Source organism: Pleurodeles waltl, chromosome 1_2 (assembly GCF_031143425.1).
Source record: "Pleurodeles waltl isolate 20211129_DDA chromosome 1_2, aPleWal1.hap1.20221129, whole genome shotgun sequence".
Lineage (NCBI taxonomy): Eukaryota > Metazoa > Chordata > Amphibia > Caudata > Salamandridae > Pleurodeles > Pleurodeles waltl.
The window spans coordinates 775477224-775497204 of NC_090437.1; the positions used below are offsets into that span (position 1 = coordinate 775477224).

At 43.2% G+C, this 19981-nt stretch overlaps 1 protein-coding gene across 1 annotated transcript in view; it reads left to right on the top strand.

Moving 5' to 3' along the window:
* TMA16 (translation machinery associated 16 homolog) overlaps positions 1 to 19981 on the top strand; it is a 93645-nt gene that overhangs the window by 17217 nt on the left and 56447 nt on the right. Inside the window, exon 2 of the mRNA XM_069243817.1 lies at positions 18892 to 19001. Within this exon, the coding sequence (XP_069099918.1) occupies positions 18892 to 19001 (110 nt within the window). The remainder of the gene's footprint in view (positions 1 to 18891; positions 19002 to 19981) is intronic.

Below are 19981 nucleotides of genomic sequence, written 5' to 3' on the forward strand. Positions count from 1 at the left end.
CCAAGGGACATGTACAAAATTCCCTCCTGGAATTTCTCTCATTGGTAAAACTTTCACTGCTTCCCTATCCTGCAGTACTTCTGTAGAAGAAGCAGTAGGACCTTTTTTCGGTTGTCTCTTTTCTTCACCCATCTGCCTTTCTATTTGTCTAATGCTCTCCACATCTAGATGCCTTGAAGCAACTCCCTAAGGTGTGTTTTCGTTCCCGCAGATGTCAAGTGTTCAAGATCTTTTGCATCAAAATATAACCTATAACTTTTCAACTTTTCAAATGTTTGATTTTTTATAAATGTATCCCATGTTTGTCTGCTACATCGGCTAACTGTTGATGTATCTCACATGCTTCTTTTGTAGTCTTTGGACACAAGTATCTCAATTCTTCTTCAGTGTATTTGGCAACATTCATCATTACATTTTCTTCGATATAAGCACTGTAACAAATGTAATTATTTCAATGGTACGTAGAATAAAGAGCTTTTTCAGATGTAAGTTAGAATTTCTGTTCATTTACTCTTTTCTTTAACTACTACCCTGTCACCACCAGCGTTGTTGAATTTCATCTCACTGGATTGTTTATAGGCCAAGAATGTCCCGTCAAAATATATTCCCCGCTTTCTGCATACTGAACTCACCTGCTTTCATTAGGCTTGTGATTTCTCTTGTGAATTGTGACCTATATAGATTTTTTATCACCTGTCTTTGGACAATATATTTTGAACGCTGAATTTTAGCCATTCAGCCATTAGCGAAAGTTGAAGCCTTAATAATCTTTATGTAATGTATTGCACTCTGCTATAACCAGGGTTAACTCTTGCATGTTGAATTTTAGAAGACCAAGGATGGAGCCTTTACTCTTGTGGCTACATTCCTGTGGAAGTCTTCCTCAGCTTTTTGTTCTTCTGAAAGCATTTGAAAATGTGCAATTTCTGTCTTGTAGATAAAAAGTGATGAATGGATTGATTGAATTCATTTTTTATTTCTTTGGGTTCCAGTCAATATTATTTTGCCCACCTCGATACTTCTTAACCGTTTGTGTGCCTTGGACGAGATCACCTCGTCCTGAACCCGGGAAACGGGGGGAGCGCTAGTGCTCCGCCCATGGGCTCCACACCCCCCAGTCGTGGATGGGAGGGGAATCCCTTCCCTCTCCCCCGTGACATCAGCGTGCATCGCGCTCTGACCATCACTGAGGCCTCCTCCATCAGCTTCCAGCGTGATCGGAAGAGAAATGCAAAGCTTTTCTCTTCCGATCACGCTTAAATTTATTTAAGGCCTTTTCTGCCCCCAGGTGGGGCAGAAACCTCTAGACACCAGGGATAATTTTTTTTTGTTTAGTTTTTTTTGTATTTTTGAGGTGTGGAGCGACCCCTTAGGCAAGGGTCGCTCACCTAGGGAGCAAATTATAGTTAGGCCATTTCTGCCCCATTGGCCTATTTTTATGAGGCCAATCTGCCCCCAAGGGGGACAGACACCACTAGACACTTGGGAGTGTTTTTTTTTTGTGAATTTCACGCAAGGGGAGCGACCCCTTAGGCAAGGGTCGTTCCCCTGGGGGGCAAATTTATTTTAGGCCATTTTTGCCCCCCTGGGGGGCAGATCAGCCTATTTTAATTAGGCCAATCTGCCCCCAAGGGGGGCAGAAACCACTGGGCACCGGGGATTTTATTTTTTTGTTTTTGTTTTACAGATGGGGAGCGACCCCTTAGGCAAGGGTCGTTTCCCTGGAGGAGACAATTGTGTTTAGGCCATTTCTGCCCCCTTTGGGGGCAGATCGTCCGATTTTAGGTCCCCAAGTGGGGCAGAAACCACTAGGCACCGGGGATCCTTTTTTTTTTGCGCCGTCACACAAGGGGAGTGACCCCATAGGCAAGGGTCGCTCCCCGGGGGCAGGGGGCAAATTTACCTCTAGGCGCCAGGGCAAATTTTTGGTGTTTTTTTTTGTTTGTTTTTTTAGAGATGGGGAGTGAACCATTAGGCAAGGGTCGCTCCCCTCGGGGGCAAATTGTATTTAGACCATTTCTGCCCCCCTTTGGGGCAGATCGGCGAATTTTGGGTCAATCTGCCCCCAAAGGGGGCAGAAAGCACTAGGCACCAGGGATCTTCTTTTTGGCCCAACGTCACGCAAGGGGAGCGACCCCGTAGGCAAGGGTCGCTCCGGGGGGGTTTTTTGGGGGGCAAATTTATTTTAGGCCATTTCTGCCCCCCCCCGGGGGCAGATCTGCCAATTTTTGTAAGGCCAATCTGCCTCCATTGGGGCAGAAACCACTTAGGCACCAGGGATTGGTGTGTGTGTATGCGTGTGTTTTCTTCAGGGAGGCAGCCCCTTGGGTAAGGGTCTCTCCCCATGGGAGCACATTACTGTTGGCCATATCTGCCCCCCATTGGGGGCAGATGGGCCTATTTTTGGAAGGCCCATCTACCCCGGGGGGGGGGGGGGCAGAAAGCCCACCAGAGGCCAGGGAAGTTTTTTTTCCCAAAATAAGAGGGTGGGGGGTATGGCCGTACCACCACCCCAAATAAATGGGGCCAAAGTTGTTCTGCCCACTAGTGGGCAGATGGGGCAATTACCCCTGATCTACACCCGGGGGGAGCAGAAAGTCTACTAGATGCCAGGGAATTCATAAAAAACAAAAAATATTGGGGTGTTGGCTACCAACCAGTATGTGCCTGGTTACGCCCCCACCTAAACTGAAGGGGGTAACAGTCTTTCAGCTCTCCCCGCACTCTAAAACATCTTATCCCACAGCAAGCAAAAAGGCATTTGATTATTTTGGGTTTTAGTTTTACATTTGGGCCATGAGAACTTGGCTTACTCTCAAAATCGTCCCACTTGGAATGGCGAGGACTGCACTTTATGGACTTTGGGATGCCGCCATGTATCCACAAGACCTAGACAAATCTGAAAACTAAACATCTGGGTGATTCCAGACTGGTGTGTTTCACATGCACCCGCACCATTTTTGTACCCACAATCCCCTGCAAACCTCCAACTTTGCTGGAAATCACACATTTCTCCCACATTCTTGTGATGGAACCTTCCGGAATCTGCAGAAATCCACAAAATTCCTACCACCCAGCATTGTCTCATCTATACAGATAAAAATTCTGTTGCACTTGTCAGCCTGAAAATGTTTTTTTGCAAACTGCCCTTTTGGACCCACTTTGTTCCCCTTCAATATCAGCATGTTATTGGCTCTTCCCTTTCACAAGCACTTTGCCCACCTACACAAATGAGGTATCATTTTTACCGGGAGACTGAGGGGAACATTGGGTGGTATGAAATGTGTCCCAGTGCGGTGATCCCACACACAAATGTGGGAAAAATGTTTTTTTTTCTTTTTTAGCTAAATTTGAGGTTTGCTGAGGATTCTGGGTAAGAAAACATTGGGGGATCCACGCAAGTCACACCTCACTGGACTCCCTCGGGTGTCTAGTTTCCAGAAATGTCTGGGTTTGGTAGGTTTCCCTAGAAGGTTGCTGAGCCCAGGACCAAAAACGCAGGCGCCCCCTGCAAAAACAGGTAGTTTTGTATTTGATAATTTTGATGTGTCCACGTGGTGTTTTGAGCCATTTCCTTTTGTGGGCGCTAGGCCTACCCACACAAGTGAGGTATCATTTCTATCGGGAGACTTGGGGGAACGCTGGGTGGGAGGAAATTTGTGGCTCCTCTCAGATTCCAGAACATTCTGTCACCGAAATGTGTTTTTTGTTTTTAGCCAAATTTTTAGGTTTGCAAAGGATTCTGGGTAACAGAACCTGGTCAGAGCCCAACAAGTCCCATCTTGGATTCCCCTAGGTCTCTAGTTTTCAAAAATGCTCAGGTTTGGTAGGTTTCCCTAGGTGCTAGCTGAGCTAGAGGCCAAAATCTACAGGTAGGCACTTTGCAAAAAACACCTCTGTTTTCTGTCAAAAAATGGGATGTGTCCATGTTTTGTTTTGGGGCATTTCCTGTCGCGGGCGCTAGGCCTACCCACACAAGTGAGGTATCATCGGGAGACTTGGGGTAACATAGAATAGCAAAACAAGTGTTATTGCCCCTTGTCTTTATCTACATTTGTTCCTTCCAAACATAAGAGTGTATGTAAAAAAGACGTCTATTTGAGAAATGCCCTGTAATTCACATGCTAGTATGGGCACCCCGGAATTCAGAGATGTGCAAATAGCCACTGCTCCTCAGCACCTTATCTTGTGCCCATTTTCGAAATACAAAGGTTTTCTTGATAGCTATTTTTCACTCTTTATATTTCAGCAAATGAATTGCTGTATACCCGGTATAGAATGAAAACCCACTGCAGGGTGCAGCTCATTTATTGTCTCTAGGTACCCAGGGTTCTTGATGAATCTACAAGCCCTATATATCCCTGCAACCAGAAGAGTCCAGCAGACGTAACGGTATATTGCTTTAAACATTCTGACATTGCGGGGAAAAAGTTACAGAGTAAAACGTAGAGGAAAAATTGCTGTTTTTTTACCTCAATTTCAATATTTATTTTTTGCAGTTGTTATTTTCTGTAGGAAACCCTTGTAGAAGCTACACAAATTACCCCTTGCTGAATTCAGAATTTTGTCTACTTTTCAGAAATGTTTAGGTTTCTGGGATCCAGCATTGGTTTCACGCCAATTTCTGTCACTGACTGGAAGGAGGCTGAAAAAAATAAAATCGTAAAAATGGGGTATGTCCCAGTAAAATGCGAAAATTGTGTTGAAAATTTGGGTTATCTGATTCAAGTCTGCCTGTTCCTGAAAGCTGGGAAGCTGGTGATTTTAGCACCGCAAACCCTTTGTTGATGCCATTTTCAGGGAAAAAAACACAAGCCGCCTTCTGCAGCCCCTTTTTCCTATTTTTTTTTTTTTTTAAACTACATTTTCACTGTATTTTGGCTAATGTCTTGGCCTCCTTCAGGGGAACCCACAAAGTCTGGGTACCTCTAGAATCCCTAGGATGTTGGAAAAAAAGGACGCAAATTTGGCGTGGGTAGCTTATGTGGACAAAATGTTTTGAGGGCCTAAGCGAGAACTATTCCAAATAGGCAAAAAAAGGCCTGGCACAGGAGGGGGGAAAAGGCCTGGCAGCGAAGGGGTTAAGGAACCAACCTATTTGTAAGCCACCATCTTGGTTTATGTTTTTCATGACTTCTTGTTCATTTTTTTTCTTCTTAAATGTGTCCCACTGTAATGCGTGAAATCTGTTTTCATCATTCTTAGAAGCATCCCTACTAGAGGCATGAATTTGATAGCAAGCCAAACCAGCTTCCTTATATTCTGATTTATATTTTGTTTGGCCTACTTTTGTTTTGTCTTGTCATTTTATTTTTTTCAAAAGTATCATGGTGAATGCTCATGGACTGCATGTAGTTTAATAAGTGCACGCTCCTTCTGTGTTGTGCTGCCTAAACCATCCCCTTCAAACCGTCACTTCCTGATTCAGTTTCGTATGGCTCCTTATATCACAGTGCTTCTCAGTACACATAGTTCCGTGCCCCAGCAAAAGGCAAGGCACTTTGGATTTTGTGCCTAAGCTTAGAAAAACTCAAGGCTTCGTCTCACTCCCTCATAGGATACAAACTCTCAGTTCTGTGCCTCAGCTAGGAGCTCAATGCAATTTGAACTTTTTTCTTAGGCTAAGAAAAAAAAATCCAATTAACGTGTGGCTCTTGCCTGGGGTAACGAAACATATATCTGTCCCCCAGCAATTAGCCACTTTGCAAACTTTATAGGGCTCCTTGCTAGGGCACATTACTGTATCTGTATCCCACTTGTACGGGGCACAGGAAAGATATTCACACTGTTGCCAGTGGTTCTGGCCTGGTTGTGGATTACCGGCCCTGTTGTCCCCAAGTGTCTTTGTGTAGGCAAGACAGACTGAGAAAGTAGCTGTTCAATATCATCATGACAACACCTAAGTCTAAGCTCCTAAGAACCCCCTCAGTAAAAGAGCTATTTAGCCAAAAGAAGGATGCTTATTGGAGAGAAGGAGGTGCAGGAAATCTTGAACACTACAAGACGGCTGGCACATTTGCTCAGAACTGGAAGTGCAATCTGTGAAAGATGACATTCAGCTTCTGTTGCAGGAATGTAGAAAATATGACAGTCTAGAGGTTAGATTTTGCAAAGGCCTTAACATGCATCACTCAATGCAAAAATAAGAGACCAGGATTGACCATCTTGAGAATGATCTTGGTGAACACGCTCATTAACAGGACCAAATGGCAGCCAGGCTAGATACTTTGGATATTCATAAAGGTCTCTCACAAAGAGAATGGAAGATTTTAAAAGCTGTTTCTGCATGAACTGTAACGTTATCCACGGGTTTAATAAAGCCATGCCAAACTCTGAAGTGGAGATGCATGTTAAAACTTCTATGCTACAAGAAGATCATCTTGGATCACATATCCTTGCAGCAAAAGAAGGAGCTAAGTCCAGATGTCCATACTAGGACTCTTTTCTTTAAGGTGAAGTAGAACATTTTAGCAGCATCTCAGGCACAAGAACCTATAAACTTCAAAGATGATTTAATAATCCTGTTCCAAGGTTTCTCAGCTGTTACCATGGTGACATGTAGAGCAGTGGTTCCCAGCCTGTGGTCCGTGGAACCCCAGGAGTCTTTGACACATCAAAGGGGGTCCTCAGGCCTGGGTCAGGAGGAAGGCACTTCTCCAGCTAGGGCCTCTAACAAACATGCATGTTTTATATTTATTTCTTCCTTTGTGCAGCAGTTTTAAAAGCAGTGCAAAGTTCCTTGTACATCCAGCAGCCTTGGGGCAAAATTAAAAGCGTCATGATAACTCTGGTGATTAATGTACCTGCTGGAGAGAGATGGGAGTTTTGTCCCATGGTAGTTTTGACTCAATGGTAGCGCAGATGGTTAATATGCCTGATGCAGAGAATGTGTATCATGCAAAATACAGTATTTTATATGCATAGCACTGTGGGTTACTGCTTTTGTCACAGAGATTCTTTTGTTAGTGTGCAGTTCGTAACTAAAAATCGTAATCTAGCACAGTGAGCTACGAACGGTCATTAAAGAGCTGCATGCATACTGCATGGCACAAATTACATGTTTGTATTCCCTATGCTACTGAAAAGGTTTGCTTGTGTAGAAATACATTTTTATTATTAAAGTCAAATCTAACTACTGTGTTGTGTTGTGAATCCTGAGTTTGTGCTTCTCCAGACCGAGCACTCTTAGAAAATGCCTACCAGTGTGGATGACATGTGAATCCTACACCTTGCAGTCCCCTGTAAAATGCTCCAACACCCTACACTGGTACGAGAGGTGGTATAAAACAAATTAATTACATGCAACAGAGAGGCTATAGAGTGATGAGAGGCCTTTAAGGTGTCACTTCCTTTCCCCACCACATTTTTATGTGAAAAAGCTTTCTCAGATCTTATGTCCCTAAAAATAAAAAAGGAAATTGCTTGGGAAATATATAATCTGACCTGAGGATTCAATTTTCCTAAATAAAACCAAACATTGAAAAGTCAGTTGCCTCCCCTGTCTCTGTGATTATAGGTCCTATTATGCAACGGCATGAAGTTTTGTTCAGTCATACTAACCCTGTAAATCTGTTGGGAAGAGATCCCATAAACTGAATTGTATTCTATTTTGTACCATGCTTATACAGAGAAGACACCCTGATGCACATTTTAAAGTGATGTTTCTACTGGAAGTGAGACATCTCTCTTGAGTCATTTGCTATTCCCAAAGATTTGCAAATTTGGGCAGTTAAGGGAAGTGAGATAGGAAAGATGCTGATTGCCAATTCAATATGGGTGAAATAGAGATGGGAGCATAGCTGCCTGAGTTTCCCCGGGATTAACTGTCTCAGGAAACAAAAGAAGTGATTGAACAAGTGATACAAGATCTACTGCAGGCGAGCATCATTAAAAGGAAAGAAGCCCATGTAACCCTACACTTCTCCCCTTGTGAAAGGGAGGTGGTGTTTCTTGAAGAATGGTGAAGGATTTAAGACCTGTTCATTGCATTGTCGCACCCACCTTTCCTGTTGTGTGTACTCCTGCTGTGATCCTGTTACAGCAGAGGGTTTACAGTTATTTATTTATGTTCAGCATTCTTTTCAGTACCATTGCATGAGGAAAATCAATACTGTCATTCAGATCTAATACTATGGTGTTCTGGTGGGTAAAGCTCTCTCAACGGTAGACTGAATCCCCTCCATCTTCTCTCAGGCTCTTCATAAGGATCTGGAATCTTTGCAGCTTGCACATGTGTCTGTACTGGTCCAGTGCATTGGCAATGTGTTAGTCACTTTACCTACTGGTGAAGTGTGTACTTGGGACACCATTACACCGATGAACCATTTGCCTTGAATGGGAAAAGGGTCTCTCTCTCAAAGTTACAGTATTGTCTGAAGAAAGTGATTTATTTTTGACTCGAGTCAGAGAAAGAAAAATGAAAGTAGTCCCAGGAAAAGATATATGCTGCTCTGCAGATGCCACCTCCCATACCCGAAGAGTAGTAAGGGGATTTCTTAGGATGGTAGGTTATACAAAATTTGGGAGGGGATAGCAATTGTTTCTCTCATGGCCTAGCCTTAACAACGAATGACCAGCAAAGATACACCTGAGTCTTTGCCATGGTCAGACAAGTGCCAGAAAGGATTACTAGAACGAAAAGTACAATTTTCCTCCCTAGCCTTAGGAATGCCTGATTATGATAAAGAATGTTTCACGTTCTGGAGATCAATAGCACCCCGTTGTGCATTTTTTAGCTGTGCTTGATCCAGGTGCCGCAGGTCTTCGGGGATGTTTATGAGCCATTGTGGTGCAGTGGTGACTGTTGAACAGTTTATTAATACAGGGAGTGCAGAATTATTAGGCAAGTTGTATTTTTGAGGATTAATTTTATTATTGAACAACAACCATGTTCTCAATGAACCCAAAAAACTCATTAATATCAAAGCTGAATATTTTTGGAAGTAGTTTTTAGTTTGTTTTTAGTTTTAGCTATGTTAGGGGGATATCTGTGTGTGCAGGTGACTATTACTGTGCATAATTATTAGGCAACTTAACAAAAAACAAATATATACCCATTTCAATTATTTATTATTACCAGTGAAACCAATATAACATCTCAACATTCACAAATATACATTTCTGACATTCAAAAACAAAACAAAATCAAATCAGTGACCAATATAGCCACCTTTCTTTGCAAGGATACTCAAAAGCCTGCCATCCATGGATTCTGTCAGTGTTTTGATCTTTTCACCATCAACATTGCGTGCAGCAGCAACCACAGCCTCCCAGACACTGTTCAGAGAGGTGTACTGTTTTCCCTCCTTGTAAATCTCACATTTGATGATGGACCACAGGTTCTCAATGGGGTTCAGATCAGGTGAACAAGGAGGCCATGTCATTAGATTTCCTTCTTTTATACCCTTTCTTGCCAGCCACGCTGTGGAGTACTTGGACGCGTGTGATGGAGCATTGTCCTGCATGAAAATCATGTTTTTCTTGAAGGATGCAGACTTCTTCCTGTACCACTGCTTGAAGAAGGTGTCTACCAGGAACTGGCAGTAGGACTGGGAGTTGAGCTTGACTCCATCCTCAACCCGAAAAGGCCCCACAAGCTCATCTTTGATGATACCAGCCCAAACCAGTACTCCACCTCCACCTTGCTGGCGTCTGAGTCGGACTGGAGCTCTCTGCCCTTTACCAATCCAGCCACGGGCCCATCCATCTGGCCCATCAAGACTCACTCTCATTTCATCAGTCCATAAAACCTTAGAAAATCAGTCTTGAGATATTTCTTGGCCCAGTCTTGACGTTTCAGCTTGTGTGTCTTGTTCAGTGGTGGTCGTCTTTCAGCCTTTCTTACCTTGGCCATGTCTCTGAGTATTGCACACCTTGTGCTTTTGGGCACTCCAGTGATGTTGCAGCTCTGAAATATGGCCAAACTGGTGGCAAGTGGCATCGTGGCAGCTGCACGCTTGACTTTTCTCAGTTCATGGGCAGTTATTTTGCGCCTTGGTTTTTCCACACGCTTCTTGCGACCCTGTTGACTATTTTGAATGAAACGCTTGATTGTTCGATGATCACGCTTCAGAAGCTTTGCAATTTTAAGAGTGCTGCATCCCTCTGCAAGATATCTCACTATTTTTGACTTTTCTGAGCCTGTCAAGTCCTTCTTTTGACCCATTTTGCCAAAGGAAAGGAAGTTGCCTAATAATTATGCACACCTGATATAGGGTGTTGATGTCATTAGACCACACCCCTTCTCATTACAGAGATGCACATCACCTAATATGCTTAATTGGTAGTAGGCTTTCGAGCCTATACAGCTTGGAGTAAGACAACATGCATAAAGAGGATGATGTGGTCAAAATACTCATTTGCCTAATAATTCTGCACTCCCTGTACTGTGTTGGGACACACCCTGACATTGTATGTGCCCCATTCAGATGAAAGTTTGCTCATCAGTTGTAAAACCCAGCATTTGACTACTTTCTTGCTTATTCGATCTGAAGTAATATTGTTGGCGCCCCTACTATATTTCGCAAATGATGTTCTGTTTTGAATGCTGCTACGCAATTGCCGTTACCCGCTCAGCAGGAGGGGGAAGAAGACCACAATTGTATTCAGGTAATGTAGCTGTGTACCATGCTACGAACAGACATTGACGATAAACCCTTGTAAAATTGTGATTATATGTTATTCGTAGATGGCTCCTGTTTGAGGGACAGTGCAGTAATTTTAAGAGCGGCATGAGCCGTTTGTAGAAAATAAGATTATTGAAGCCCCTTTAGCCAATGAATGATCTACACAGACACCTGAACTGATAGCTTTCACAAGGGCAGGTTATGAGCCAAAAACGATGATGTAACATGCTGCGAAAAATATATTCACTTTCTTGCTTTGGCAAGTCATATCCTATCAGGGTGCTACTTTTAGGGCTTACTGGCCGCTTCTGGCTAGAGGGCTTAAAATGACAAAGAACAGATGTCCTGTTCATTCTGAAAGTGCATAAGCTATAAAGAGGTCTTTAAATCTTGTTTTTATCTTGTTGCATTTGCTGTGCCTTCAAAGACAGTGGTCAGATATCAGCTTATGTTTTACAAATTGCTGCTTATTTTATCCTGGAGATTAGTGTTCACAAAATCCTCTAACTTTGCACTCTGAGGAAGAAAAGTAAAGTTTACTATCTGACCATGATAGTGAAACGAAAGGCTGAAGGGTGTCGTGTTTTTGTCTAGCATTCAACATTTAAATAGCTTATAAATAAACAGTACAAATATTTCAAAATAGATCAGCAATTAGGAAAGCATATTTTCCTTTTTAATTCAGAAGGGTGACGAAAACAAAGATTTTAATATGATCAAAACAGATCAAACCACTTTACTTGGCAATGTGCACATTGTAAATATTGCAGAAACCTGATTTACAAACATTAACGTTTATACGCTACGTATTGTTATCAGGAAAAACTGCGTGTGAGTGGGAATTTATGTGGCAATTACAATGGAAAATGTGCTGACCTGTAAATAACAGTGCACTACCACTTTAGCTTTACTAATATATTTATTAAAAATGAGTTTTTAAACATGAGCTGAGAAACATTCCTTCTCACACCCTGATAACAATGCTGATAGTGAACTCATAGGCAAGTCAGGGGTCATGTTTACCCTATGTGTTGGCTAGATTTTTTATAAACCTGGGGCAAAAGTTTAGTCTGTTAAATCAAACAAGGTTTATGTACAGCAGACATGCTGAACCTCACATAGTTGAACATGCTCTTATGTGATGATTAAGAAAAAGGCAACGTAGTGAAATAAAATATTTGCCCATGGTCACACATTTTGAGACCAGGTTATGGATCATGAGCATTACATTTAGGTTGAATAGATTATTCAGTTCACTGGTCCTGCAGGTTTAGTAACATTTTTGTGATTTTTCGAGGCATATGTAATTATTGTAACTGATTCGCAGTATGTTTTTTGAGTGGTCCATGATTTTGGCCAGTTGCCACAGAGAGGGTTTGTGATGTCTTCTAGTACACCAACACGTAATGCCCCAGAGTGTTTCATTTACTGCAAGCTCTGCCAGTGCCAGTCCAAATAACTGTTGTGAAAAGTGCAGCACATTGGAGACGGTCAGATGAAATTTCAAATGGCAATAACTTTAGCAGATGCTGTGGCTCGCTATCATGCATTCTATGTCCCTTTGGGACACGCAGAATTATTTACGGCATTGCCATCCCTGGTGAGGGCTGCACAAAACTTAGAGGAGATGAGGAACATACGGAAGAATGTACAGCGGGAAGAGATTAATGAATGGGTGAAAAAGGATTGCAGATGCAATGAGATGGAAGTGTGGCTGGACTCATTGCAAGGTGATATTACCAAATGCCCTATTGACAGGTACTGAATTGTTCCATGACCCTATGCACAAGAAAAAATGACAGACAGCTTTTGGGGAATATGGTCAAAGGAACATTTCCAAAAGGTCTTTTCAAGATTATTACTTGCATTATTTGGTGTGTCAGCACAATAACGTAGAGAAACAAACAGTGGTTACACTGAGTCATTCTCCTCTAGCTTATGGACCGTTTTCAAGGCTGCAGCTTGTTTTTTATTGGACTGTCCCTACGTCAAGGATACCTCTAAGTTCTGGTGGCTATGTGCAGTTTTTCAAAATGGATGTAGGTCTATCCAAAGGGCAGATATGAGTCAATGACTGTGACAAAGAACTGATCCCATGTTATGGTGCCCCAATGTATGAGGAAAGTGACCATGGTGGACATTTAAAAACAACAAGAAACACAATCACAAAAAATATTTGTGAGGATGTGGACATAACCGGAGACTACACTGTGGCCTTGGTCCTCGAGGAGAGACTGAGCAGAGTACAAACTAGCAAAAATATGTGCTTTCAGTACCTTGATATGGTCGTTATTGGTTCTCTGGTGCGTATGAGCGTGCATTGTACTCCAAACAGAACAAGCATTTACAGTGCAATTGGCCTTGCATTTACTTGAGTTAGAGCTATTGGCGTTATAGATGTATAATTGGACTTTTCTTGCCACATAATTCCAGTGGCCCTGCATATAACTAAAGGTCTAGCAAGCCTGCTGGAATAAAATTTAAACAAGGCCCTTAAAACACAAACTACTCCTAGAGCATTTACCAATGACATCAAGGTATTTTTGAAAGGCAAGCCCAGAAACGAATGAAAGTGATGGGGAAACAACAGCTAGGAAAATTAGGGCTTGTTCGCTGCTGTGCTTGACCTAAAAATGTAACTGGATGAGTTTCTCCTGCATTGAACTGGGAAGCTTGAAAGCGAAGAACAGGTTCTAATCAGTTTACCAGATTTGTGCTTGTCAGCACTGAAAGTGTTACTGTGCATCTCTAGCCAATAAATATCACCATAGCAAAGCTTACAGAGTCAACAAGCAGTTCTGGAAGACCATGCCTGACAAAAGAAAACTTTTCAATGAGAAACAGTGAAACAAGAATTGTCAAGGATAGGGTGTCATAGCATTATACAATGATAAAGAAAATAAAAATGCTTAACTAGAGTCAAACAAGCTTTGTAGTGCCATTTTGTAAGCTGTGAGCACACATGATGCACTGTCCTCTCCGTAACTGTGACGTGAGGTAACTAAGAAACAATGTGAAGTAACTGGTTGTCATGCAAAGCGCTCCAATACTGCCCATTGCACTGTGTAAAACGTGAAAGTGCTATGCCCGCCATGAGCACGAATGAGAAACAAAATAAATAATGAGAAATAACTGGTAGAATGCAAAGCGCTCCAATACTGCTCATTGTGCTGTGTAACCATGAGCGTGAATGAAAAACAAAGTTGAACAATGAGAAGTAACTGGTAGTCATGCAAAGCGCTCCAATACTGCTCATTGTGATGTGTAAAATGTCAACGCGCCGTGGTCGCCATGCATGTGAATGAAAAACAAAGTTTAACTTAGTCATGCAAAACGTTCCAATACTGTCGATCAAGTTCACACTGCGTAAAATGTGAGAGTGCTGTGGTCGCCATGAGCATGAATGAAAAACATAGTGTGTAAAACGTGAAAGCCCCATGGGCAGGAAAGTAAACAATGGGAAGTAACTAGTAGTTATGTGGAGGGTGGCAGCCATAAGCGCGAATGATAAACAAAGTTAACAATGAGAAGTAACTGGTAGTCATACAAAGCCCCAATACTAATGGTCGCGCTCGCGCTGTGTAAAATTTGAAAGCCTCTTGGAGTACGAAGGAGAGAGAGAGCAAAAAAAAAAAAAGTCGTTTGCTCACAGTAAAACATATCGGCAATCATTCAATTATCCCTATAACAGGGTCGGTTCCCAAGGCGATATCAAAACTGCCCCAAGGCGGGACAAATTTAAAGCATGTAGCAATGACATCAAGAGATTTCAGAAAGGCAAGCCCAGGAACGAATGAAAGTGATGGGCATAGTTAAAGCCACACAAAATAGAATACAGCAGGTCTCAAGCGCTTGCTCTCTGGGACTAATAACTGGATTGAGCCTCCATGAGATTTCCCTGGACAGAATAATGAGCGTGCCTAATGTTCTATTTCTGCTTTGATTTTGATAACTGGTCTTGGACCTTTGTAAACAACTATTGGATGTGATGCTCTCAATGTCTCTCCAGGTCCTGCAAGCTGCCCCAGTACATCGGCAGCCATGTGCCACAGTTTGAAGCCCAGGGGCTGGGTTCTTGTAAAAAAAACATGTACGAAAGAGCCATATAAAATTCTTCTGGTCACAAATACAGCTGTAAAATGTAAAGGATTGCTTGTCTGGCTGCGTGTGACACACTCAAATAAGTTAAAGGTACCAGAGGGGAGTATCAGAGAGACCTACCGACAAAGGCTGCCTAGGTCTCGGTAAAAAGAAGTCATAAGGGATGCAAAGGACAGCCAAGTGACACAGAGTCAATAGCGAATAACGTTACAACCCGGCTAAAGGAGGGAAGATGAACGGCAAGGAATGGAAAACAGTTGTAGCCATCATGGGAACTGTGCTTGCTACTTGCATAGTTGGACTGGTGCTAGCTTTGGTTATGCAATTGGTTTTTCTGATAGGACATGCTAAGTACTCCACCCTACTGGTGGTGACCCGGTAAAGGAGACTGGGGAAAAAGAAGTGCATATGCACAACCAGAACAGATAACGAGGTTAGCCTGGTTCAGACTTAATCAGTTGTGATCATTTCTAATTGTTGGGTGAGTATTCGCAAGTCTGCGTCATTGGTAGAAGGGGTCAGATAGTCACTGTTCATTTTAATTCTTGTAGAGAAAGAGTTTATAACAGAGTACGAAAACATACCAGACATTATATGAATATAGATGTAGGGTGGAGGAAGCTAGCCTGGTGTGTGGTGGGTACCTAAGATACTTATAGCAGGTCCAGGTATCCCCTATTCGTGTAGTGTAGGTAGTGTCTAGAAGCCAGGCTCTCTAGAGGTAGCTGTGGATGAGCAGCCAAGGCTTAGCTAGGACCATGAAAAGCTCATGCAATACGACTGTAGTCACACAGCACTTACACACATGAAAGAAAAACACTCTGAGTAAAAAAAAAAAAAAAAAAATGAAGGTATATATTTTTTTTTTTTTTTTTTTTTTTAGTGACACAACTACCAAAAAGTACTAGAGAGGCAACCCTCCAGTAGGAGATAAGTAACACACTAGATATGTACACTAGTAATCAGAAATATGCATAAAAAGCAGTAGAAAACAGTGTAATAGCAATAGACAATAGTGACCCTAGGTGGAGCCCAAACCGTATACAAAAAAAATGGAATGTGAGTGCAGGACCCCCACATAGGTAGGTGGAATGTGAAAAGAGGAGCTGGGAGCTTGGGAACTAGGAAATCCCAAAGGTAAATACCACAGTGCCCCCCAGCGATCAGGAAGAAAGGAGTAAGTTACTGGATTTTCCCCAAACCACCCAAAAGAACTAAAAAAAGAAGATAATGTAACACCCAGACAAGAAACCAGCGGTGGATTACTGAAGAGGAAGACCTGTGCAAAGGGGGACCAAGACCAGAAGTCACAGGAGTGTCCGGTGGTGGTAGGAGCCACTACCCACCCATCTGTGGTTGCAGAAGTTGGTCAGTTGTAGGACAAAGATGCTCAACAATGCAGCCCTGGAGCCATAGACGTGTTCCTGGAGGATGCAGTCAGCCAGTGGAAAAGCCACCAACAAGCCTTGGCAAAGGCAGAGGTCGCAATGAAGCAAAAGTGGAGCTGCCGGGGACCAGCAAGGTCCAGGAGGACGCAACCCATGGGGGCAGTCATGGGGGGGAACCCTCAGCAAGGCAGGGAGTCCACAGAAGAAAAGGCAGCCCCCACAGGATACCCACTGGACAAGGAACTATGAGTCGCAGAGGAGCCCACTCAGCACAAATGGAGAAGGGTACCATGCTGCAGGAGAAACATGCAGAGGTCTGTGCGTTGCAGGGAAGAGTGCTGGGGGCTGGGGCTACCCAGAGCCTAAAGATCCCTTGGAGGAGATGCCAACAAACCTATTTGCTGCAAGAGACTCAGTGCACAGGGTACTGTCCTGCTTGGGAAGGCAAGGGATAACCTCCATCAAAGAGGATTACTCCAGACCACCACCCATGATGCAGGATCCACGCAGCTTGGGGTGAGAGGAAATCCATGCAGTCGCTTGTCGTTGCTGTTGGTTCCTGCGGGTGCAGGGCAGTGACTCCTTCACTCCAAGGGAGATTCCTTCTCGTTCAGACTGAAGACTTGCCATCCTCAGAGGATGCACAGCTGGGGAATTGTTGCAGAAGCTGGAAGGAGACGTGGAAACAATGTTGCAAGCAGAGTCTTCGTTGTGGATGCAGATTGTCAGTTCCTGGAGGGTCCAGTCACAGTTCCAGTGGCTAGAAGTCAAAGTAGAGGTTGCAGAAAAGTCCTGCTGGAATCTTGCAAGCCGAATCTGAGGACCCCCCACCCAAGAGGTAGACCCTAAATAGCCCTGAAAGGGGGATTGGTGACCTAGCCAGGTGACCACCTATCAGGAGGTGGTTCTGACATCATCTGTCTGACCTGGCACTCAGATGCTCCCAGAGGCCTCTGCCCACCTTGGATTCAAGATGGCAGAATCAAGGGACCCTCTGGAGGAGCTCTGGGCACCACCCCTAGGGTGGTAATGGACAGGGGAGTGATCACTCCCTTTTCCATGGTCCAGCTTCACGCCGGAGCAGGGACTGGAGGAGCATAGCTGTTGCTTGGGGAGGCTACCCCTCCCAAGTCATGCGACACCTATTAGCAAAGGGAGAGGGTGTTACCTCCCTCTCCCAAAGGAAATCCTATGTTCTGCCTTCCTGGGTTTGAGCTGATCAAGCAGCAGGAGGAAAGAAACCTGTCTGAGGGGTGGCAGCAGCTTGGGCTGCCTGGAGAACCCCAGAAGGCTGGTAGGAGCAATGCTGGGGATCCTCTTAAGGAACCCCCAGAGTGCATGGAATCATACTTACTATACTGGCAACAGTATTGGGGTATGATTCAGGCATGTTTGATACCAATCATGCCTAGGTTCGGAGATAAAGTTATGGAGCCGGACATAGGTAGTGACCTTTGTCCAGAACACGGGTAAAATGGTGTCCCTGCACTCACAAAGTCCATGACAATTGAGCTGGAGTTTGTGGGGACATCTCTGCTCATGCATTGGTGCCCTCACACACAGATACTTGCACCCTTCCCTCTGGGCTAGGAGGGCCTACCAAAGGGGTGACTTGCAGTGACCTGTAGTGATATTGGTGCATGCACCCTTTCACGCAGGCTGCAATGGCAGGCCTGCAGATACTTTGCATGGGCTCCCTATGGTTGCATAATACAGTCTGCAGCCCATGGGGAACCCCTGGTGTCCTAATGCCGTTGGGTACCATATACTAGGGAACTTACATGGGGGCATGCCAAATGTATGTATGTGTGGGTGGGGGGTCCAAGCAACCAAATTTGAAGGGAGAAAGCGCAGTCACTGGGGTCCTGGTAAGCAGGATCCCAGTAAACACAGTTAAACACACTGACAGCAGGCAAAAAGTGGGTATAACCATGCCCAAAAGAGGGTACTTTCCTACAGAGGGGTTTTGCAATTTTACATTGACCATATTTCCAGAGAGAATGCGTTGCTACTAAAACATCCTACTCTAAACCTTTGGCATAAGAGGGTAAAACACTTTGCGAGGCACTGAAGGAATTATTGGCGTAGATGAGATCAATTGCTCTCACATTTTTCATGTCTGCTGATTTTTTGCATTATTATTAAATATGGATTTATAGGATTGTATCACATTTGGGGGAAGAAGGCTTACTTTTTGTTACCGTTGCGGCAGAGTTGCTCTCGTTACTTGTCTTAATTGTCACCCGGTATGTGAGAAAGTGGTTTAATAGTTGGGGTTAGGGGGAGCTGAGGCCCCCACAAGTAATAAAGGTATTGTCTTGTTTTGTCCATTAAATGGTTTCAGTAATTTAAACCAGTACAGTACACATGCACACAGTATGGTCAACATATTAAATTGTGGCAGCTTTATTTTCACATTGCAGTGCGAGGTTTATTTTGACAATTATAGTCTCATTTGTTTAGCTGTTCAACTACTGCTCTTCCAAAATGTTCTTTGTTTGTTTGTGTATTGTTTTAAGTTGTATAGAAATAGTGTACCATACTGTTGTGGCCAAGGTAAAAACAATAATGCCTTTGAGCAGTGCAATAAGGAAATGAAGTGTCTATTTCCGGATCCCCCTCTTGACCTGCAGTATTTCTTGGGCATATCGCTTGATGAGATGACTATCCCATTATATACAGTACGTGAGTCTGCTCATGTATATTGACTACACGCTGGAAATAAACTGTACAAAATTACATCTCATGGCCTTGATTTTTTGCTTACTGTATTTCAGCCAAAAGTACCTCAAGGCAGAGGAAAGCAAGAGAAAAAAGTTATCCACCCATACAGCAGAAAAGCGGCTCAGCTTACCAGAGAAGAGCACAAACAGAATAGAAAAGAAAAGTAAGTTACTTCTGGGAAAACGGAAAATGCACCTCTTAACTACTTTTTCAGCACAGGTTGATGGGATGCCATATGTGCTCTTAGTGTTCTCGTGAAGAAGATATTTGTTTGTAATTGGCAGCAAATTGACCCTTCGGTGAAGATTAACATCATGACTTGCGATAATGGATTAGAATGTCTGTATTAGAAACTCTGCTGCTATTTTATGTAATGTCTACTGTGTTTGATCTGCTGTTAACTTCTGGGTTGTACCACCCTCCAGGGTATACCGTGATTACTGCCACTTTGATCTATTTGCAGTCAAATTAAATGTTTGAGTTTGAAATATGAATTTGTTGTAATAGTTTTGGGTTGTGGTTACATTATGTTGAAGAGAGTCAACCTTGTGACCTTTCTATTTGTAGCGTAACTTAATAAAATTATTTACCCGATATGTGTACTGTTACACCCCCCACATATTATGCAGTAGTTACATACTAATTCTGCCATGATGTTTTCGTTCCTGCAACCTAGCCCAGCAACGTCATTAATCTTTACTTAAAATGTATAGAGGTGCAGACAGCTGTCTTCCCCCAGTTACCGAATGTAGCCTTGGGCATGAAATGCCTTGGACTAAACCCTCAATATCTCCATTGCATTGTCTGACACTGAAAGTTCCCAAACATTTTCTCAAGGCAATTTATCGTTCATTATTAATGTAGCACCTGATAATTGATTTTTGTCAATGTTTTTGACTGAACTAATCATTCCTAAAAAATAATGATGCACCCGAAATAACAGTACACGTTCCATCATTAGAATGGCTTTCTCATTTTGGCTCAATTTTTAACCCAGATAATCTGACTATTCACACATCGAATATTGGGATACTTGAGATCAAGCCACCCTTTTTGAAACCAGTTAGTATAGGGGAAGTGAAATCTGCTATGGGAAGATTCTTGAAAGGGAAGGCACCAGGCCGTGACGGGGTGCCAGTAGAT